The sequence below is a fragment of the Cyprinodon tularosa genome, unplaced genomic scaffold (assembly GCF_016077235.1).
Source record: "Cyprinodon tularosa strain WSP-4 unplaced genomic scaffold, ASM1607723v1 ctg1016, whole genome shotgun sequence".
Lineage (NCBI taxonomy): Eukaryota > Metazoa > Chordata > Actinopteri > Cyprinodontiformes > Cyprinodontidae > Cyprinodon > Cyprinodon tularosa.
In genome coordinates, this window is record NW_024037801.1 from 139,743 (window position 1) to 162,005 (window position 22,263).

At 40.8% G+C, this 22,263-nt stretch overlaps 2 protein-coding genes across 4 annotated transcripts; one reads left to right on the forward strand and one right to left on the reverse strand.

Annotated features, from left to right (window-relative positions):
- Positions 1 to 1,505: 1,505 nt before the first annotated feature.
- On the forward strand, positions 1,506 to 13,140 carry tekt1 (tektin 1). 3 transcript variants are annotated; one of them, XM_038278610.1, is made up of 9 exons: positions 1,506 to 1,564; positions 3,571 to 3,764; positions 3,839 to 4,004; positions 4,074 to 4,202; positions 4,971 to 5,117; positions 7,030 to 7,255; positions 9,128 to 9,324; positions 9,453 to 9,637; positions 12,936 to 13,140. In XM_038278610.1, the coding sequence occupies exons 2-8, from the start codon at positions 3,599 to 3,601 to the stop codon at positions 9,610 to 9,612; spliced, it is 1,191 nt and encodes a 396-aa protein (XP_038134538.1). In that variant the 5' UTR covers positions 1,506 to 1,564; positions 3,571 to 3,598; the 3' UTR covers positions 9,613 to 9,637; positions 12,936 to 13,140. The 3 variants fall into 3 exon arrangements, with proteins under 3 accessions (XP_038134538.1, XP_038134519.1, XP_038134528.1); XM_038278591.1 differs by having other exon boundaries at positions 4,971 to 5,116; positions 7,005 to 7,255; XM_038278600.1 differs by having other exon boundaries at positions 1,511 to 1,564; positions 3,589 to 3,764; positions 4,971 to 5,116; positions 7,005 to 7,255.
- Positions 10,672 to 21,523, reverse strand: xaf1 (XIAP associated factor 1). The gene is made up of 7 exons (XM_038278473.1): positions 21,480 to 21,523; positions 17,993 to 18,128; positions 17,841 to 17,897; positions 14,688 to 14,913; positions 14,210 to 14,274; positions 11,116 to 11,304; positions 10,672 to 11,034 (listed from the first exon to the last, which is right to left on the reverse strand). Exons 1-7 carry the CDS (start codon positions 21,521 to 21,523, stop codon positions 10,990 to 10,992), a joined length of 762 nt encoding a protein of 253 aa, XP_038134401.1. The 3' UTR covers positions 10,672 to 10,989.
- Between the last annotated feature and the right edge of the window lie 740 nt (positions 21,524 to 22,263).

The following is a 22,263-nucleotide window of genomic DNA, read 5'->3' on the forward strand; positions in this document are numbered from 1 at the left end:
TTCAGAGAAAAATAAAGTTCCATTAAAGGGGAGATATTTGATCACCATGTTTAACTATTTGTCTTCAGATTAAAATAACATTTTCTTTCAGTTTTGTTTCAGTTTCTCTAATTTATAAAATTATAAACATGATCAGTTTGAGCAAAGGATCTGTAGACGATGATTATTATTAATATTTTACTGATTTCTGAGTGTTTCCATCATGGTCGACCCGTGGACCATCACTCCCATTAAGACCAGTTCATCCCCAGCAGTTCTACCATTTTCATGATGCATCCAATGACCTGTCAGAATATGTAGAGATGAATATAGAATAATAACACCCTGTGGATAATGTCTGTTTTAATATTCAGATACATTCTATATACTATAGTTTATTTAAATAAAAAAAAAAAGATCCAAGTCAGAGAGTTTGATTCAAATGATGCAAGAAAAACAAAGTAAAAAAGTGAGCCTGGTTCTGCTGGAGGTTTCTTCCTGTTCAAAGGGAGTTTTTCCTCTCCACTGTCGCTACAAGCATGCTTAGTGTGAGGGATTGCTGAAGAGTCAATGAGTCGATGCAATCAGCTGGTTTTCCTTAGATAGAAAACTTTGAATCAATCTGACTGGATGATCTGGTTGAACTGGATCTATAAAGTGACCTGAGATGACATGATGTGAATTGGAGCTATAGAAATAAACTGAATAGAATTGAATTTAACATTTTTTTATATATTTTAAAGACAAAACTTGGGATTTTTTAAATAAAAGTATTGATATTTCTTCAATAGCTTCCAGGTCATGTGACCCACTGATTCCAAACCTGTATCAAATTGTTCTACAATGTTATCCTGATGAAGACTCTCATTTTTATTCCATTTTAAGCCTTTTCATATATTTTAAGAGTTTTATAATAGGAAAATGTGAATTTTATTCTCAGCTTCTATGTCATGTGACCCATTAACCCCCAATCCCAATTTCTGTCTTTAAAATATCTTTGAAATGTTAAAACAGCTTAAAATGGAATAAAAAGAAGTGTGGCTCACAGATGTTATCTATTGGCATGATTTTATATTAGTTTCATCTTATCTGATCACGTGATAAGAAATCCATGGATTTTCCCTAACTGGGTGTGAGAGGAGGGAGCAGCTGAGAGATGCTGGCCGACATCTGGAGACCCTGAGTCGGATCAACTGTTTGCTGGATCCCGCTGACTGCGGTCTGCAGGTGCGGGGGTAAAAAAAACAAAACAAAAAAACACGGGATTAAATATAAATATATATAAGAGTCTTCATTTCATAGCTTTAGAGCTGGTTCTCATTTTTAAAGAGTCTCTAAAATAATCTTACATAAACTCTGAGAACAGGTTGTTTGTTTTTAGCAAATTTACAGACCTGGATGTGGAAAAACTGAAACACCAAAGATTACATGTTTAACATTCAAAGGAATAATTCTAATCTCAGGGTTTATTAAATCCCTATAATGCTGAGTAATGACGCAGCACGTGGTTAGCGCCACCCGCTGTTGCCACGGTAACCGTTGGTTTGTTTACTCCGCCGCAGAGAGGAAGCTCCGACTGATTCCGCTGCTTTCAGCAGCTCTAAAGAAGGTAAACAGACCGACTGATCATTAAAACTTAAATATTTAGATGGATGAAATGATTGAAACTTGGAGCAAATTAAACAGCTGCTTTATTTTAGTTCAATTAAAGTTTAAACACAGAGAAGCTTAAAGGGGATGGGCAGCCGTTAAAGTCATAGCGAAGTCAAATTTAAAGGTCAAATCATTCTGCCTTAAACATGTTTATAAATGTTCTATTTATCAGACCAGATTGTCCCAAAAGTTAGAACATTTCTATAAAAAAAAAAAATCCAGTCTTAAATTCTGTGTTTTTCCCCCGTTATTTTATGCAGGCCAGTTTGTTCTACGTCAGCCTGAACACCTAAATTCAGCCAATCATATATCAACAGTCATCTGTCAATCAAATGTTGTCAGTCATAGCATCTTGATTCATGTGTCGCAGCTAATATACGCAACGGTTGAAATCAGGAATCAGAGTCATATAATCTGTCATCCAAATAAAAAATGGATGACGGAGGAGACTCATCCATGACCTCCGACACTAAACTCTCCTCCTCTTGTTGTGATAAAGTAAAAAAAAATCAACAAAGCAGAGCTTGGATCTCAGATCTACGGAAAAGGATTAGGGCCACTGAAAAAAAACTTTAACTGATTTTGACTAAATTCTGAGAATAGAGTTAGAATTCAGACTTTTTTTCCCATATTAAACTGAAATAATATTTAAAAATCAGTTCATTTTTTTTTCAGTGGCCCTAATCCTCTTCCCTACAGATCAGAGTTCTGACTGACCATGGTTTGATATCCTCTCATCTTATTCTGAGGACAGAAAAAGCCTGGTTCTTCTGGAGGTTTCTTCCTGTTCAAAGGGAGTTTTTCCTCTCCACTGTCGCTACAAGCATGCTTAGTGTGAGGGATTGCTGAAGAGTCAATGAGTCAGCTGGAGCGCAGACGCCCAAACATTAGGAAGAACAATCACTCAAACAGGACTTTTCTTTTCACATTAACAGCCTAATTATCTCATCTCTAGTGAATAAGATCTAAATATATTATTCTAAGTAGATCATTTTATTTACATTCTTCTATCTATGGAGTGACTTTTGTTCCATTATTGTTACAGAAAAGGAAACATTTTAAAAATCAAGATTTGAAAATAAAAATGAAATCTAGAAAAATAAGGTTTAAACAATTAAAATATTTCTGAGAGGAACTTTCATGTTTTCTCAGATTATTTTCTTTTTTTAATGGTCATATTTTCTTTTTTTTTTTTTTTTTACAGATTTTTTTATTTTCAGATTTAAATTAGTCAAATTTTATTATTTCAAAAAAACTCTTTTACATTGTTTTTCTAGGATAGATCTTGTATATTTTTTATTTCTCTGTTTCAAATTAAATTTCATGAATTTCTTTTTTTTTAAACTGCATTTCAGCCCAAATCCAACAAACTCATCAAACCGACCAATAGAAATGCTTCTTTTTCTATGTCTGCTTCTGTCTCCTTGAACCCCAGTGGGCCTCAGCAGATGGCCGCTCACACTGAGCCTGGTTCTGCTGGAGGTTTCTTCCTGTTCAAACGGAGTTTTTCCTCTCCACTGTCGCTACAAGCATGCTTAGTGTGAGGGATTGCTGAAGAGTCAATGAGTCGATGCAATCAGCTGGTTTTCCTTAGATAGAAAACTTTGAATCAATCTGACTGGATGATCTGGTGAACTGGAAAGTGACCTGAGATGACATGATGTGAATTGGAGCTATAGAAATAAACTGAATAGAATTGTTAGAGAAACATCAAAAGAAATCATCATTAAAATCTCCTGGAAACAAATGATTCAGTCTGAGGTGCAGAAGGAAAACTCTTTTTCTGGTTTTGTTGTTTTTCTCCCTGCAGTCGGCCAGAATATTAGATATGGAGGCGAAGCAGCATGGAAGTAAAAGCTGCAGGTGTTTTAGTCCACGGCTTTCATTTCCAGACGTGTCAGACATGATAAATCCTTTATTTCTAACTCTTCTCATCCAAAGCTCTACCTCTGCTGTCAGGAGAACCATGTCTGTCCAGGACCACCGCCTCCAGACGTTTGCCAGATCGGATGTCTGCAACGTGGAGGCGGCGATGAGCCGCGCTGAGCTCTTCAGAGCAGAATGCAACAGGCTGATCCTGGAGACGGAGAAGGCGTGCAAACGTCTGCAGGATGAGGACAGCAAGCATCTCGGTAAGGTAGGGGGGGTTATAGTAATGATTTCCTCCTGCTGAGGTCAGCTGTGATGCTCGATATCTGCTGAACAGAGCAGCGCCTCAAAGACATCCAGTTCCAGAAGAAGGAGCTGGAGCTGAGGCTGGAGGAGATCCTCTCAGAGACCCAGGACCTAAAAGCCTTACAGGGCCGAGTGAGGAAGGCCCAGGAGACGAACAAGGAGGCGCGGAAAGTCAACATTCTCTGTCTGGACGAAAGGTGAACCCAGCAAAGAACAGAGAAAACCGGAGGAAAGGAAGCAGTTTGAACTGATTGTCTGAATGGCAGGAGGAAGGTGGCTCCTTGTGGGAAGATGCACGACGAGGTGAACAGTGAGCTGCTGAAAGAGAAGCAGACCCTGGAGGAAGTAGCTTCTCTGCTTCACACTGTGCAGGAACAGATCTCTGAGCAGATAAGGTGACCTTAGATCCTCTGATCTTATTAACCAACAAGCAGGGGCGGATTTAGGAAATGTGGGGCCCAGGCAAAGACAGGCAGGGGGCCCTCTGAATTGATAACTCATAAAACAGAGCCATTCTACAGATGTAGAAATGTTAATAGAATAGACATCCATGATCTGTTCTAGGTTGTGTCCCTCTCTTCTTGTCCCTTTTCTTCTTGTTTTCCTCTCTATGTTTTGTACTCAGCTGACTTTTCATGCTGTCTCTAAAGGAATGAAAGATTTTTTCCAAGCACTAAGCTCACTTAGCTGATTGCTCCTTCCTGTGTTTCCAAAAAGGCCAAAGTAAATAACCCAGTCCTTCTTTTCACTGTAGACAAGCCATGATCTGCTTATCTGTTCTCCATTTTTCATTTGGATGAAATCATAGCTGCATGAATCATGACAGCAGACAAGATAGAGGAGAGCAGGAGGCGGGGTTACCAATCTACTGGCTCTGGAGAGCAGAGTTCGCTGCTTTTAGATGTTGTCTCCAAAGTCTCCAGTAGCAGAAAAAAGTCTCTAGATTTGGCGCTAGGAGCTTTTTAGAAATCAAAGGATTTTTATCAAAACATAATTAATGTGAAAAAATAAGGAATAGCTGCATTAACCAAACATGGAAACAGAGTTTTATGGGGCCCCCAGGAACTTGGGGCCCTAGGCACCTGTCTAGTATTGCCTGATGGTAAATCCCCCCCTGCCAACAAGCTAGAATGCTGATCTTTCCTGTTCTTTCTGTTCTCCAGGCTGAACATGTCGGCTAAGTACAGTTTAGAAGTTGATCTGAAGGAGAAGTTCCAGGCTGAAAGCATCGACGGCTCCTGCAGCCTGATGAGCGTTCGCTCCGTCGCTGAGCTGCACACGTCCAAACCAAACATCAGGGATCAGAAAAGGTGGAAATCTGTTTTCATTCGTTACTTTTGGCTCATGCTGTCCGACTCAAGTGGCTGATAACCGATACGATCTCCTCCACTTCCACACATCGTGTTGTTTCCTCCCTCCTGTCCTGTTCAGACACTACAAATATTAATCTGTTGATCTGAAAAAAAAAGATCTGACCTTTGAACTGCTGCGTCTCTGTTTGCTCTCCAGACATCGAGTTCCTGACTGTTAACTGCAGACGGTTCTATCTGCCCAGAGTTCACTGTTGTTAGCAGCACTGCTGTTTATGTTCCCCCCTCCTTCTCCAGGGCATTATTTCACTCTGACTCCGCCCCTTCACTGAATTACAGCGTCTGACCAGGAGATGGCGCTTCTCTTTAGATCTTAATGTCCACAAATCATGCACTGCAAAAACGATCTAGAAATAAGTAAAAAATTCTTAAATTAAGTGTATTTACCCTTAATTTGAGCAGGTAAATGAGCTAGTTTGCCAATGGAATGAGTAATTTTACTCTTAAAATAAGATAATTAGATAACATGCACTTGAAATAAGACAATTCAATTGTGTTTTCTTATTTTAAGTGTAAATTGTCTTGTTCCATTGGCAAAATGTCTCTTTTACCTCCTTAATTCAAGAACAAATGCACTTATTTTAAGAAAAAATTACTTATCTAGATTTAGATTTTTTGTAGTGTGACAGAAAGAATATTCTAGTAAAAAGATTGATGTTTAAAAAGGAATTGAAGGGGGAACAGCCAAGAGCCAACCAAGGGCCAGCCAAAGACCAGCCAAGGACCGGCCAAGAACCAGCCAAGGGCCATCCAAGGGATAGCCAAGGAATAGCCAAGGACCAGCCAAGGACCATCCAAGGGCCAGCCAAGGAATAGCCAAGGACCAGCCAAGGACCATCCAAGGGCCAGCCAAGGAATAGCCAAGGACCAGCCAAGGGCCAGCCCAGGAACAGCCAAGGGCCATCCAAGGGATAGCCATTCTCAAAATCCTGGATCCTCAATGAGAACAGCTGAGGCTTTACAATAATTTAAAATGACCAGGTCCTGACTTCATGCAGGATGTTGATTCATATGACAAACTAAAACCATAAGGAATCTATATTAATGGAGATGTTGTTGGTGTGTAGTCATGATGCTGCAGGGTCTCTCCTCTAGTAGTAATCCCAGGGTTATTATAGCTGCGTGATTTAATGATGAAGAGGAAAACAGGAGTAGAGCTCCAAGGTGTATCAGGTCAGACTTCGGTACAGAGAACTGTTCAGTGGAACAGATGCAGATGTTCTTATCATGAAGACCAGTTTTCTGAGAGATGCTGCATTACTGGCTAAAATAATCATGACTAAATATATAATTATTGTGTGTTAGTGTAGATTCTCAGTCATCCAGGTCAGAGTCAAGAAAGTTAACAAAAATCAATCCACTGGACTTTGTTTCCAAGTTTGAAGACGTTTCTCTTCCATCCAGGAAGATTTTTAATTCAAAATGTCAGAAATAGCGTTTAGTTCCAGGTTTTATCCAGCAGCCCAACAAAGCCTGGTTTTAGTTTAGAAAACATGCAAATAGAAACGGATGAACGTTTGTCTTCTTTGTTAGCCTGCAATGCCCCATACCTGTCTATGTCTCTGAAAGGGGGGGTCGTTAGAGGGAATAGTTGGTCTGGATGAACAGGTGAGGTCTTCTGTTCTCCTGTGTTTAGAGAAAATCCTCTGGAGTTTCTCAGAGTTTCCAGCAACATGATGGATGGAGATTTCCAAACAAAGTCCAGTGGATCGTTTTACTTTTTGAAATTTTCTTTCAGTGTTTCTGTTTAAATCCGTGGACTGATTGGAACGGAACGACTCAGATGTTAGGAGACGATCCGGTGGATAAATGCTCTCTCTTCCAGCCGGCTGATGTTCTTCTTGCTCTTCAGCTCCACAGTGAGTCCAAAGCAGTGGGAGGACGTCTCTGAGCTGAACATGACGAAGGCGGAGCAGCAGAAGAGCAACTCTTTGACCCTGAAGGCCCTGGTGGAGTCGGTGCTGGTGCAGACGGCTGCTGACACGCAGGCGCAGTTCAAGGCGACGAGGGAAGCCCTGCAGCTCAACATCCAGCAGGTCAAGACTGTCAAGAGCCAGCTGGAGGAGCAACTGCCCAAGGTGGGGAGGGGGGGTCTCATTCTGAGGGGCGGAGTCATCTTCATCACTTTCCCCTGAGGAAGACTCCTTCTTTGCAAATATCAGAAACCAGCTGTTCCAGATCTGGTGTTCTGTCAGGTGAGCATACCTGTCAGACCAGCATACCTATAGTCGATACGCATCGCAAGACATCAGATTTGCAATTTTATTTATATGTTTTGTATGAAAAATAGACTTTAAACTACCTCGATAGGCGGGTATCCCTTTGGTCATGGACAAAAAAAAGGCATTTTAGGTCAGATCTCCATACGCTTCAAAAAACACCAAAAAGGAAGTAATTAAATAGGATTTTGGTGACTAAAGGGATCCATGCCCGGTGAGGAAGTTTAAACTTCATGTTTCGTACAAAACTAAAGAGATAAACTAGAAGGAAGGGTATCGATTATGGGTATGATCACCTGACAGAACACCTGCCTCCAGGTAGCAGACTGGTTCCAGTACCAGACGGGAAGTGGTCTGCTCTGGAAATAGATTAGTTCAACCAGACAGCTTTCATTTAGAGGCAGATTTAAACTATTTTAGCTGTGAAGTTTTTATACAAAACAAACATTTTTCCAAGGTTTAAGTATAATATTTACTGCAGAGAAGCTATAATAACCTCCAGGCGTGGCTCTACTCTAGAGCAGAACCTCTAGAGGAGCCTTCATTTCAATTCAGTTCAATTCTATTCAGTTTATTTCTATAGCTCCAATTCACATCATGTCATCTCAGGTCACTTTCCAGTTCACCAGATCATCCAGTCAGATTGATTCAAAGTTTTCTCTCTAAGGAAAACCAGCTGATTGCATCGACTCATTGACTCTTCAGCAATCCCTCACACTAAGCATGCTTGTAGCGACAGTGGAGAGGAAAAACTCCCTTTGAACAGGAAGAAACCTCCAGCAGAACCACACTGCAAAAACGATCTAGAAATAAGTAAAAAATTCTTAAATTAAGTGTATTTACCCTTAATTTGAGCAGGTAAATGAGCTAGTTTGCCAATGGAATGAGTAATTTTACTCTTAAAATAAGATAATTAGATAACATGCACTTGAAATAAGACAATTCAATTGTGTTTTCTTATTTTAAGTGTAAATTGTCTTGTTCCATTGGCAAAATGTCTCTTTTACCTCCTCAATTCAAGAACAAATGCACTTATTTTAAGAAAAAATTACTTATCTAGATTTAGATTTTTTGTAGTGCAGGCTCAGTGTGAGCGGCCATCTGCTGAGGCCCACTGGGGTTCAAGGAGACAGAAGCAGACATAGAAAAAGAAGCATAGATACAAAAGGCAACTGTCAACCAGCTCCACAGGCGGCCCCGTCCAGGAAACACACAGCCAGGCAGACGAGCTCCGAGCCAGCTCCCATGTCAGAGGATGAAGAGAGCACATCCAGTTAGTCACAGTCAGAGAAACAGGACTACACTGGAAAACAGGCCAAGCTCCAACATCTAGAAACAAAGGTGTTGATGGCAGCAGCACAGCTGATATTTCTCTCCAGGATGGAGTCACAGCCAAACAGGAACAGACCAGATGAAGCTACTATGAGAAAAAGCAGAGAGAGCAGAACGTTAGAGATTGAACTAACAGATTCTGCAGAGTGGGAGAATAGAGATAGAATGAAGCAGAATGAGGAAAAAGGGGTCCCTATGTCCTCCAGCAGTCTAAGCCTATAGCAGCAGAACTACAGAGATAGCTTAGCTCTGCTAAGCTATCTCTGTAGTTCAAGGTATCTCTGTAGAATCAAGGTCGATCAGAGAACAGTGGATCTGGTGGCGGAACTGGACATTTAGAAAACATGTTTAACTTTGAGCAATGATGTTCCAACATTCCCTCCATTCGGTTCCCTGTAGGTCCAGTCTGAGATCAGCAACCAGCAGCGGGTCAGAGAGGACCTCCAGGCCGCCATCGCAGAGAAGGAGCGCTTCCTGAGCGTGGCCCACTCCCGCCTGGCTCTGCGCCATCAGAGGCCCAGCAAAGAGCGCTGCAGCGACTCGGCTCAGACCCAGCTCCTGGCTGAGGTCCAGCAGCTCGCCGCTCACATCCACATGTGAGGCAGTTTCCCGTCTGAAGGGTCAAAGCAAAGAAAACAGAGAATAATTACAGTTTGAAACCAGTTCTGCCTTAAAGGACGTCTTCAAAGATCAGATTTATTTCTCTTTTCTTCTGCTCCGTCAGGCTGCGTCAGGAGGTGGCCCGGTCCGAGGAGGAGCAGCGGGCGCTGGTTCGCTGCCAGCTGGAGCTGAAGAAGAGCATCGACACCAAGGCCGAGTCCCTCTACATCGATGAGGTAGTCTGCATGCAGCACAGGGACGCCATCCTCATCCCTGACCTCTGACCTATTGGCAGGAAGAAGGCTTCAGGTGAGGCGCTGAGGCCTGAATGTTAAAACATCCGCTTCTATCTAATGACTGGATGAGCTGCTGCTTTGAGGCTCCGATTCCAGCAGGTTCACTTCCAGATGATGGACTAAATGGGGAGTTTTTTCTCTCCACTGTCGCTACAAGCATGCTTAGTGTGAGGGATTGCTGAAGAGTCAATGAGTCGATGCAATCAGCTGGTTTTCCTTAGATAGAAAACTTTGAATCAATCTGACTGGATGATCTGGTGAACTGGAAAGTGACCTGAGATGACATGATGGGAATTGGAGCTATAGAAATAAACTGAATAGAATAGAACTGATGGTCCCCAGATCAAAGTCAGGCCCCACAGGAATGTAATGATGGAGTTTCATAATGACAGGAGCTAAGAGAAGCAAACATGGAGGATGTGGAACCTGATTTAAAGAAGTTTAGTAAGTTTCATACAAAACTGGTGTAAAAAGTGTGAGAACTTTATTCAGAAAAATATTTATAGATCATCAACTAAACAATAAAAGTGGAACATCTATAGAATCAGCAGCCAGAGGTCATCTATGTAGAAACGCTTCGAATTAGACGATAAATTACAATTTTTAACAGCCTTAAATTTTGAATCTAAAGAAAATAACAAAGATCTGAACCAACTTCCTGTTTGTAGATTATAAGATGGCGGCGCCCTGCCTTTATTGGGGGGGGGACGTTGTCACTACCCGATCCGTCCTGGAAGCACCGTCCAGCGCATAAAAACCAGATACTGAAAATACTTATTTATATACTTAAAACGTTAAAGAATGATAAATTACATTGTAAAGAAAATACTGAAGACTTTTCTGGAAGAAATGGATTCGTTTTGTTTTTGTGACGTCATCATCGGACACGCTCAGCGCAGTCACGGTAACCTTCCAAAGGCTTTTTTGGTGTATTGCTTGTTTTTGTTTTTAGAAAATGCAATATTTACGCTAATACTAAAATCTTCCAAAGAACAACCAACACCCCCCCACAGCCCCCCCCCCCCCAAACCCCCCCCCGCATTGCTACCTGGAAGTTTTTCTCTTTGCGCTGCGCAGGACGGATCGGTTAGTGACTGACAGACAATATGATCCTCATCAGCAGCGACCATCAGCATCCATGGAGAGGCGGGAGCTGAAGCTCCACAGACGAGCTAACGTCACCAGGCACACCGCACGCTGCGTGACCTCTGACCTCAGCAGGTCACCATGTTTAACATCACGTGAAGCGGAAAGAAAGGAAAGGTTCCAGAAATATGAACAAAGGCCAAATAGCAGGATTCTAAGATTACAGCTTGATTGTCTCTGCGTCGGTCGGTGCCGTCCAATCAGAGGACGTCTCTGTCTTTAACCTTCTCTGTCTTTGAGAAAAACATGGATTCTGCACTTTGCCTAAAACACAAGAAGAAGAAAAACCAGGTCACCAAATATCCTGGAAATGTTCTGCAGAAAAATGTGCTTCGAGGTTTTTACCTCATGCCATTTCAGCGTGGAGAGGGGCAGGGCCAGGTGGCAGTGCGGGCAGGTGCTGATCTGATCCGGGTCTCCGCCCACCTGGCTGTAGGTGGCCTTATAAGCGGCGCTCAGCTGATCCCTGTAGAAGTCCTCTTCCTCCTCCTCTTCCTCATCGTAGAGGAGCGGAGATGCTGAATAACAGAACCGCTGGAGGACAAACACAGAAAACTTCCTGAGTTCGTTCTTCCTTCATGTTTGATGTTTTTACTGAGTAACCATGGAGACGCTCAAACGGAGGCGACATGAAGCAGCTTCACGCCTCTTACTGCCTTTTTCAGACTCATCAAATGCTGAAAATAGTCAAAATGTCGTTTTTTCACCAATAAAACATAAAGTTAAAAAAATTAATCCTGTTAGACAAACTTTATCTGACCAAATTAAATTAATTGATAATCAAAGGAGAGTTTAGCAAAGCCTGGTTTTAGATGCAGACATTTTAAACTAAACGTGTTGCTTTGCCAACATGTCCGCCGTCACTGAACCTTCCTTCCAGGAGCACCACCAGGAATTTGGGGCCCCAGGAAGGACGTTGATATTGGGCCCTCCCCAAAGAAAAAAAAAATTATGCAAGCTTTAAAACTGATATAAAGATGCTTTAAAAAGCATCATTTACATTTTGAAATAAATTCTACTGTCCAAAATATTCTCACACAAAATTCATTAACTTTAAAATCGTATGTAAATGGCCGTTCCAACCGTCGCATTTCTGAATTCTCCCGATAGGTGATTGGTCGATTATTAAAGGGGGCGGGATTGTTGTGGCGGAAGGTTCGCAAGCAGGTTTGGTTGTGGCCGGTTTGTCGGAAGCATCTTGCTAACCAGTTAGCATCTTAGTGCTAGCAGGTTCCCAATGGGAAATTCCATTGGGACCAAGTAGCACTAAATTCGTGACTTAGCCTATGTGAACACTGCAGCCTGAAGTGGCCAAAATCCGATTTATTTGCCCATATCCGACCTCTGTCCGATCTTTTCATGGCATTCTGAACAACACAGATCTGATTTTTCCAATGCGACCCAGGCCGCTTGGCTCTGTGGTCCTAAATTCGATACAAATCTGATCTTTTCAAATGCGACCTGCATCTGAACGGCCAGGTCGCATTTATCCGACCTGCACATCATTAATACCCGACAAAGGTCACTATTCTGCGTCTTGCTATGAAGAAGCAGCAAGAAAAACAACAACCATGGCGGACAATGATGCGGAGAGCAGTATTTGTTTAACCATCTTGAAAAGATTGTGTTTTTATGGTTGGGAAAGATCGCTAGATGCGCTCCAGCGCTAACATCCATGTTTACTTCCATAAACACAGTTTAAACTCTCCTCCTCTTGCATGTTTCCGCTGTCCATAGCGTTCCTTGACAGCGTCGTTTCTAAGTCACCAATTTAGTGCTACTTGGTCCCAATGGAATTTTCCATTGGGACCCTACTAGCACTAAGTTGCTAACTGGTTAGCAAGATGCTTCCGACAAACCGGCTACAACCAAACCTGCTTGTCAACCTTCCGCCACAACAATCCCGCCCCCTTGATAATCGACCAATCACATTCACTTTATTCACTCCTGTAAAGTCGGGCACCAATAGGGAGAATTCAGAAATGCAACGGTTGGAACGGCCGCTTCCCTACGAGTTTAAGGACGCTTTGCTGTAAAATGTTTGGATTAAAGAATAGTAATGAACCTTTAATAGAAAATAAATGCAAAAGCAGGAAATGAAAGAGTGAGATGTTTGGTTTTGAGCTTTAATTGTCTGCTTTCTTTGTCTTGATTTGTCTGTGCAGGTTCTTATTCCTCTGATTGGTTCTCTGATTGATTCAGCAGATACAGTCAGATGAAGAGCAGCATCTCAGCTAAGCTTCTTTCTACAACATGCTTCAGGTTTTATGGTTCATTTTTATTTCATCAGCTCTATTTTGTAAAGTTGAGCTTATTGTTCTTATTTCTCAGTTATTTTGATTTCTGTTGTTGTTGTTCAGTAGATTTTTGTGTTTTTTCTGCAATCAAAAACAAATAAAATAGACGAAGCCTTTACTGTAACTAAACTGCATGCTGGTTTATTTGGTCACTTTGGTAACGCTGGATGACATAAATGAATAGAATAAAACAAAAAGCCAAAAAGCTGCAAGATTCTTTAGCAGCTTCTTCCCCCCCGCCATCAGACGGCTGAACTGTTGAGAAAACTCTAAATCACAGACTCTGCATCAGACTGACGACACCAAACCAACAATACTGCATAATTGCAGCATAGATATTAATGCTTTTTTCTCTCTCACTGTTTAGATTAGATCACTGCTGCATAATGTTCATTTACCGTCTGAAAGCTGAACTAAACATTATTTCGTTTCGTATTCACTCTGTCTACAAAATGACAATAAAAGTCAAAGTTTCTTTCACAATAACGGAACAACAACAACAATGTAGAGCTTTAATATGACAAAATACTCAATGGGTAAACTTAAAAATCAATCCTCTGGACTTTGTTTCCAAGTTTAAAGACGTTTCTCTTCCATCCAGGAAGAGTTTTCAATTCAAAATGTCAGAAATAGCGTTTAGTTCCAGGTTTTATCCAGCAGCCCAACAAAGCCTGGTTTTAGTTTAGAAAACATGCAAATAGAAACGGATGAACGGGTCCCCCCCTTTGGAATGGGGGTCGTTTGGCTTCTTTGTTAGCCTGCAATGCCCCATACCTGTCTATGTCTCTGAAAGGGGGATCGTTAGAGGGAATAGTTGGCCTGGCTGAATAGGGGAGGTCTTCTGTTCTCCTGTAAAGGGGTTGGAGCTGCGATGATAGCGGGAAGGAATCAACTCTATTGCTGCATTAGAGGTTTTTGAAAGCTGGAACCTTAAACAGACGGGGTGGACTCAGATTTCAAAAACCTGCAAAGGAACTTTTTTGGAATGACTCTGACCTGGATGATTGAGAATCTTCACCAACATATTCAAAGGGAAGGAAAACTTTCACAAAGTCTTCCCTATTTCTGTTTATTTAAAGGCCTAATTTATTTAAATTCACAGGTTTATATAGAAAATGAAGAAATAAAAGGATTGAACATACCAGATGCTGGTTTATCTCGTCCGACAGAAGCAGCCTCCTGCAGCCTCTGCAGCTCACTCTGTCCCCTGCTGAGAACATTAAAGGTGTCAAACTGAAGAGAATCACATCCTGGACGTTAAAGGGGAACGCCGTTTTTTTTTTTTTTCCATTGGTCCCTTGATTTTCCGTTATTCCATCATGTTCTACTCACCCATATGAGTTTAGTGTCATTTGGAGCTGTTCTGAAGATATTCCGTTAGGTTATATCCAGTAACGTCTTCCTATGGGCAACGACTTGAAGGCACAAACTAAACTGTTCATCATTTATTCTTTATGGGACGCCAGCATTCAGAACATGGAGGCCAATCACTGTCCCCCAGACATCCGCCTTTATGATTTTTATATTTATATATTTTAAAAACAAAGCGGCGCATGTATGATGTAAAAAAACGGCGTTCCCCTTTAAGTCACATCAGAGCAGAGCTCTGCCTCCCATTACCAGTGTCGGCTGGACCGCCAGCAGCCTGAGGCGAGTCCTTCTTGTCATCGGCGGTTGAGCAGGTTGACTTGTGCTCTGGCTGGTCACTCAGCTTGACGTAGCGACCGCAGTCACTGCAGCGCTCCGTGCGACTCCCACAGGCCACGGCGTGCTCATGCAGGTTCCTCCACGCCACCTCCAGCTCACAGAACTGACACGCCTGCAGACGTTCGGGGCAATCATCCGCCTGGAAGGATGAGAGAGATGGAAACACCCGTCAGCTCTTCAGCACATGATGACCTGAAATGGCCTCGCCATTGCTGACTAATGAGATGATACCGATCATGTGACCAACACTCAGTCTGTTGGACCACCGCCATCCCCCTCAACCCGACCATCGCCATCCCCCTCAACCGTCTTCATCACCGCTCTGCTGTCATTCATCAACCCTTTATAGGGAAACCCCCCCCATCAATTTCTTATTGAAGTACTTTAGATATAAATTTCATATATTCGAGCAAGTTGGCGTTTCTTTGTTATTAATTTGACATTTTTGGCATGAAAATATTCATATTTTTTTATGTAATAAAGGTAATAAGGTCCGGTCCTGGATTCCAATAACACTATAGGCTTGAAACTTTAAAAGTATTTCACTGAGTGCTCCATAAATGGTTAAGACCTGCATCAGATGTGATCATAACAAAGACTCCAAACTTTCCAATGATGTGAAATATGTGAAAACTGAAAATTAATTGAAGATACGACCATTTGAATTTTGTTATTCTTCACCGTAATCTACGGAGAAATCAGCCCTTGAACAAGTTAGATGGTAACAAAAGCTGGTAATTTGGATAACTTTACATCCTTTGCTCCTAAACCTCCTCCAGTCGTATTTGTCAACAGATGCTTCATGTCAACAAACTGCATTATTAGCAGCACTGCATTGCAATATATGCATTACATCGCTGAATTGCACCGACACACATCCTTTAAATGCCAAATTAAATTACACTCCAGTTTAACAGCAGCTCACAAACACACCGAAACCTTAAACATTTACAAACTGCTAAATGTCAACTGTCTGTTTTTATTTTATGTGTTTTTGGTGTCTGGAAGTTGCATCAGCAGCTTGGTCTTTTAATAATAAATGTATTTTGGTAATTAATGATAGATTAGGAGGGACAGTTGCTAAAAGCAGAGGTGGAGTTTTCATCCAGGGGGCGCTATAAATTCAAAATAGACGTAAACCAAAACCCAATCAAACGTATTCTAAGTTATTACACCAGTATATTTATATGAATGGCAACAACAGAAAACATTATAAAAACACTTTATAAAAAAACAAAACACAGTTTCATGTCCAAGTTTACTTTTTGTCCATAAATCTTTTTGTCCATAAATCTTCCCCTTCTGAGGCTGTGAAGGTTAATCTGTGTTTTTCATGGGTCAATATTGAGTCACAAACCTAAAAAAGTGATGGACCAGTTTAATAATGGAGAAGCTATTGGTCAGCTTTATATATTTTTTTAATAGATAAAAACAATTTATTTTCCGAAAAAGTGTTTATTCAAGAGCAACTATGCAAATGAACAAACATGTGGAAAAATGTATATGGTAAAATTGAATTATAAAAAAATACAAGCTTTTTTTTTTTCTTAATCAGGGTCATTCGGGTGTGTGACGCAGTCCCCTAGCGCCCTCTGTTGGCTGAAAGACAGCAGTTTCAATAAGTTTTAATTAACAAAACAGTTTCACCGCTGTCGCTTGACCTCTACATGTCAACAGGAATTTCTAAAGGACTTTATTCTAACTGCATTTATATAAAAATTTCTAGTTCTTTGTTTCACTCCATATCTTTGCATTTAATTTATTCTATTTTTTCCACATTTTAATCCCACTTAAATCTTTTGTCAGTTAGTTTTTCTGTATGACAAGTAAAACACTGTTATTTGCATGGATGTTTAATCAGTTACATTTTTGTCCTTTCATTTATTGCTGCAGTTTTCAAAACATTCATATTGAGAAGGAAATTTGAAAATTAGGGGAAATAAAAGGACAAATACTGTAATAATGTTAATTTCCCGCTGGGGGGCACCCCGCTGGCCAGCACCGCCCCGATCAGACCTTATATCTCTGCAGCATCAGGCTCTCCTAGGATGCGCTAGTTCTAGCTTGTAAAGTCTAACCTTGGTTTTTCTTCTGAGTGCAGGACTGCTCAGAGCTCTGCTCTTATCATTTAACTCTTCTCCAGTTTGTTTGACTCCTTTTAGAAGCAGCTAAACATCTCAGCCATGATCATTAATTTCCAAAGCGCTACAGTCACATAGATGTAGAGAAAGTATTTTATGTCACAGCAGCAGGTTTCTGTTACTGTGACACCCCGCCCTGTCTGCTCTGCTTCAGCTCCATGTTTTATCTTCTTTTTGGAGCCTCTTTTGGTTTATCTTCCAAAAACTGGGAATTTCTGATCAGGTCAGCTGGTCTGTCAACACATTGATCAAATTGACACTATATTGGGGGGAACCTTCCTGTCAGATGGGATGTTTTTCTCTGAATACACGATGGATTCCTGGCAGAAGTGAAAGACTGTGTGTCTGTCAGTCACAGACGTAGAAGGTGCATTCATGACACATTTAGAGTTGGTGGTTACCTGACATGTATCAGTTTACAATCAGGCACCCCTTATGGGAGGCTAAATAGATTATAGATAATTTATTAATTATTATGTCAGCTTTAACTGAACCTCATTTGAACCCAGCAGTGGACCATTTACACCGAGCCTGTTTCTGGTTCTGCTGCTGGATTCTTGGTTTTGAATTGGAGTTTTTCCTCCCAACTGTCGCTGCATGCATGCTTGGTGTGTGCGATAGTCAATATCTACCGTCCCTCTTTGCTCATCCAGGAGGAGAGAATTCTGCAAAGTCAACAACTGGATGCAATCAGCTGCTTTTCCTGAGATAGAAAACTTTAAATGTTTAAAGGAAAATTTTGCTCATATTCAGAATTCAAACTTCTAAAAGTTCTTTAAATATGAAATTATTCCATCCTGTTCAATAAATGATCAGTGTTTTTAATTAAAAGTAATTTACTGGAGGCCTCCATGTTTGTCAAAGAACACCAGAAAGATGCTCTGGGTGCAGAGTACAGTAATGATATCAGTGCTGAGATGTTCACCTCATGATCCTCCAGGTGGCAGCGTTCCATCTTCTTGTTGCACTTGGAGCATTTCACCTTCAGACCAACAAAAACAACCCAGTAAAGAACAACTTCATTAGCAGAAATGAAGGACACTTTGACAGAGCAGAGGTTTGTGTTTGGAAGCTCACCTGGCTGTGCTGCTCCTCTCGGTGCTGGCTGAGCAGCTCTCTGGGGACGGCTTCATCGCAGTCAGGACAGACGCTTAGAAAGCGCTTACAGTGGCTCTCATGCAGGGCGAAGTTAGCCTCTGCCACCTCCTTGTGGCTAGAAGAGAAGAAGCACAGCTGTGGCTTTGTTGGGCAGATACAGACAGTCATAAAACAGATCATTAATAGAGTTATTCCCTGTAAATATAAATGTTTCACTGCAAAATAAAAGGTTTAGGACAAGAAAAAGGTTTGTTATTCCGTGCAACCAGTGGTGTGCAGTGCACAGACATTTTTGGGGACAGGTGCTCAGGTTGGAAAAGGGGCACCTTCTATGTCACATGGAGCTGCCAACAGCCAAACACCGTCTGATGCTGACGTTTGACGGTTGCCAATTAAAGGGGTCATAGATGCCAAACTGAGTTTCCATGGTCATAGATGAATAACGATAGTTCAGGGAGTGAAATAGACGTACAGAGACGTTCAAACCCCATCAACTCCTCCTTTCTCTGCAAATCTCACTATTCTAAACTTCCACCATAAAACAGTGAATCCAAACGAAGGAACGAGTTGACGTAAACTCTGGGATGTTGCCTTATTCGGTTCTGGCCTGGACTTTTATCACACCCTGAAATGTACATCCAGACCAGCCCACTGGTTCACGGCCCAGGAACATGAATAGAGGCAGATGGAAGACGGCAGTTTAGCTGTTTAGCCTACAGGTGGGTTTACTGCTACAGAATTACAAAGCAGGAAGTTTCTCTATAGAAAATGATCCAGAACCAGGGGAGGAAATGCAGCGTTCCAGGCTGACCGGAGGAAGGGGAACATTTAAGTAAATAAAAGTAAAAGTAATGCAGGAAAAAAGGTTAGGTCCAGAATCTTCTATGCACTACCTTATTAAAGGAACATGTTTCTACAATTCTGGATAATATCTTCCTTAGACTTAATTTTCTTTGTTTTATAACTAATGGTATTAGTGTCAAATTTAACTTTGCATCATCAGAGTCCTAGTTTAACAGACCTCTCTGCAGCTTCTCTACTGTTACCCACTCTTTACTCCATCCAGACAGTGTCTCGCCCACGACCAAAATCTAATAAATTAGCAAAGATTCCCAAAGGAGTAAATCATGATAATCTAATTAAAATTAAAATAACTCCAATTGGGGGAAATGTTAAAACAATTAAATGCGGTCTGTTTAACATAAGATCGCTTTCCTCTAAAAGTCTGCTAGTTAATGACTTGATTTGTGATAATCACATTGACTTGTTTTGCCTTACAGAAACCTGGCTGCAGCAAGAGGATTATGTGAGCATAAATGAGGCAACTCCTTCAAGCTATTTAAATTTTCACATCCCCAGAAGTTCTGGGCGAGGAGGAGGAGTAGCAACAATCTTCCAGTCTGACTTACTGATTACTCCCAAAACAATTAATACCTACAACTCTTTTGAACATTTAACCCTTAATTTCCCTGATCCAAATTTCAAGGCAGGAAAACCTCTTCTTTTTGTAACTTTGTATCGTCCACCAGGTCCTTACTCTGAATGTTTAGATGAGTTTTCAGAGTTCCTTTCTGATTTGGTATTAAATACTGACAGGGTCATCATAGTGGGAGATTTTAACATCCATGCTGACATTGAAGGCGATAGCTTAAGAGCAGCCTTTAATGCTATCTTAGACACTATTGGCTTTGTTCAAAATGTGAATAGTCCCACACATTCTCATCTTCATACTTTGGATCTTGTGCTGACATACGGCATAGAATGTGAAGAAATAACAGGATTTCCTCACAACCCTGTCCTCTCTGACCACTTTCTAATAACCTTCAGGATTAGGACTCATTGGGCCTCCCTGCACACCTGCGGCTCATTGGATCATTACTGGAGGAGTATTTACTCCTCTGGGTCCAACGTATGTCTACCTGTCCGCTCTCCAGCAAGTTCCCTCTCATCTGCATTAATTCCCCACAAACTGGATTCAAGGATTAACAATAGCCCTCTCTGACGTGAGTTTCTCTCCAGCTATATTCAAGCCTCAGTCAATTTTCTTACGGTCCCAGAACTGATTACTGTGATCTCTCCTTCAGACTTTCTTGTTCCGGTTCTTCAGTCCACTGAGTTCCAGCTCCTACTTCTGTGTTTCATCAACATTCGATAAACCTGTTAAACTGAGTGGTTCTCTGCATGTGGGTCAGATCGCTTAAACCAATCATGACAAGGACCCTTTGTAAAGCAAGGGCAGCATATTTCTCCTCATTAATAGAGGAGAATAAGAATAATCCTAGATATCTTTTTAATCCAGTTGCCAAACTCACCCAGAGCCATAGCTCTGTTGAACCGTTAAATTGAAAACCAACAGGCCATAATGAAAATGAGCTTAAATGAAACAAAAATAACAAGTCTATTTTAAAAATGTAAGAAGTAAAAGTTTCTAAAAAGAGAATTAAAGCAGTAAAGTATAGATAGCCATTATTACTACTTCAGTAAGGAAATGAAGTATTTTTACTTTGTTACTGGATACTTCTGGCTAAAATACAGAAAGTCTGTAAGAACTCTGAATGATTGAATATAATAATCGCTCTAAAGGCTGAACTGTGTAAAACGCCTCCTTTGATTCCTGAAAAAGGAAACTGCAGAATCTGCTGGTCGTCGTAACTAGTTACATTTACTCAGTTACCTTTGGAAAAAAAAGGTACTTTTAGGAAGAGTTTTACCGTGCCCTTTATACATTTATACAGATCTCACCGTAACGGTTGGTTTACGAGGTTTTATATATAAAAAAAGATTTGGTGAAAGTATTTCTTCTGCATGAATTAGTTCTTATAAATTAATGACATTTATTTTTATTCTTTATGCATTTCAGTCTTTAAAATACCAGAACCTACAGATTAAACATCTTTATCTTTCTAAACATTAAATCAGATGTTATTATCCAACAATTATACTAAATACTGTTTAACTTTTACTAGTAAACCAATCCTAAAGTATAGCTAGTCTTAGTTGAGGTTTAAACTTAGCTGATTAAGCACAAACAGCAGGACTCTGTTCATCTTTCCACTGTGAGGATGAAGGGACCTGAAGGCAGGATGAAGTAGGCCTGTTGTTTCTACCAGCTGCACTGATTCCTGAACTTTGATCTATTTCACTTCTTTACCTTTTCAGGTGAAGCTGTCTGTGAATGAGAGGAGCTGCTGTTTGTCTGTTTCTGATCTGGATCAAATAAAATGAACTAAAAACAGGAGATTATAAATATAAAGCTGTTAAAGTTCCTAAACCAGGAAGTTTTTATTTAGTTTTTTAATGTAAGACAGCTGAGTCAGCAGGGAGAAACCCTCAGACCTCTGGTCCTCAGGAAGGATCCAAAGTTTCTGTCCTTTAAAATCAGCTTCATGTTGATAGAAAAGCTTCAACTGATTAACGATCAGAAAATAAAGTTTCTTCTCTTCAGGTTTCGGTGTCAGTTTCTTACCAGGCGCCGCAGGTTCGAGTCGGTTCTGGTTCCGAGGATTCCATCTGGACCTGCTGACTGTCGGTCCGAAGATCAGCGGTTCGGTTCGGTCTGCGGGGTTCGGTCTGCGGGGTTCGGTCTGCCGGGTTCGGTCTTCTGGTCTTCTGTCACTTTTCTCCTGAACAGAAAGTGAAATCATCTGCTGTGCAGTTCACCAGATCCTCCACTGCGGGGCGCTGTTTGACTGACTGACCTGCTGCTGTTAGCGCTGCTAGGCAGGTTTATTCTCTATTTAATAGCAGAATAAAGTCATAAAATGACCAGAATAAAATCATAACATTATTAGAATTAATAAAATGACCAGAATAAAGTAATCAAACCTGTTTCAGATAGAAAGCTTTCAGCTCAGAGTCATTTTTAAATCGTTTTATAGTTCTGACACAGCACATCTTCACATGATGCTCCACATTCCTCATTTTAGGGAAGGCGGTGCATCTTGTAAGAGTTATAAGTCATAAAATACAACTTTATTTATTCATTTATTAAGACTTTATTCTGTTAATGTTACAACATTATTCTAATAATGATTTTATTCTCGTATTTTACAAGGGCTGCAGGTTTGATTCCAGCTTTGATAGGAACAATGTTGGTCTTTAGTTTCATTGGTCCTTTGCAGAAACATTCATGCTCTTTTTTATGCTTAATCTGAGCATCAGGTCACATTTAGTTTAAAGAGAGCAGCAGCATTTCTTCCTACATTAATACTAATCTCATTAGCACTACATGTACTAGATGCTGTTATTAA

Excerpts from the sequence above, each read along its gene's own strand:
- tekt1 (XM_038278591.1), top strand. The coding sequence starts at position 3,599 with ATGTCTGTCCAGGACCACCGCCTCCAGACGTTTGCCAGATCGGATGTC. Across the intron at positions 7,256-9,127 it reads TGGAGGAGCAACTGCCCAAG|GTCCAGTCTGAGATCAGCAA; the intron begins GTGGGGAGGGGG and ends GGTTCCCTGTAG. Across the intron at positions 9,325-9,452 it reads CTCGCCGCTCACATCCACAT|GCTGCGTCAGGAGGTGGCCC; the intron begins GTGAGGCAGTTT and ends CTGCTCCGTCAG.
- xaf1 (XM_038278473.1), bottom strand. The coding sequence starts at position 21,523 with ATGGAATCCTCGGAACCAGAACCGACTCGAACCTGCGGCGCCTG. Across the intron at positions 14,914-17,840 it reads GCCACCTGGAGGATCATGAG|GCGGATGATTGCCCCGAACG; the intron begins GTGAACATCTCA and ends TCATCCTTCCAG. Across the intron at positions 14,275-14,687 it reads TGGCGGTCCAGCCGACACTG|GGGACAGAGTGAGCTGCAGA; the intron begins GTAATGGGAGGC and ends TGTTCTCAGCAG.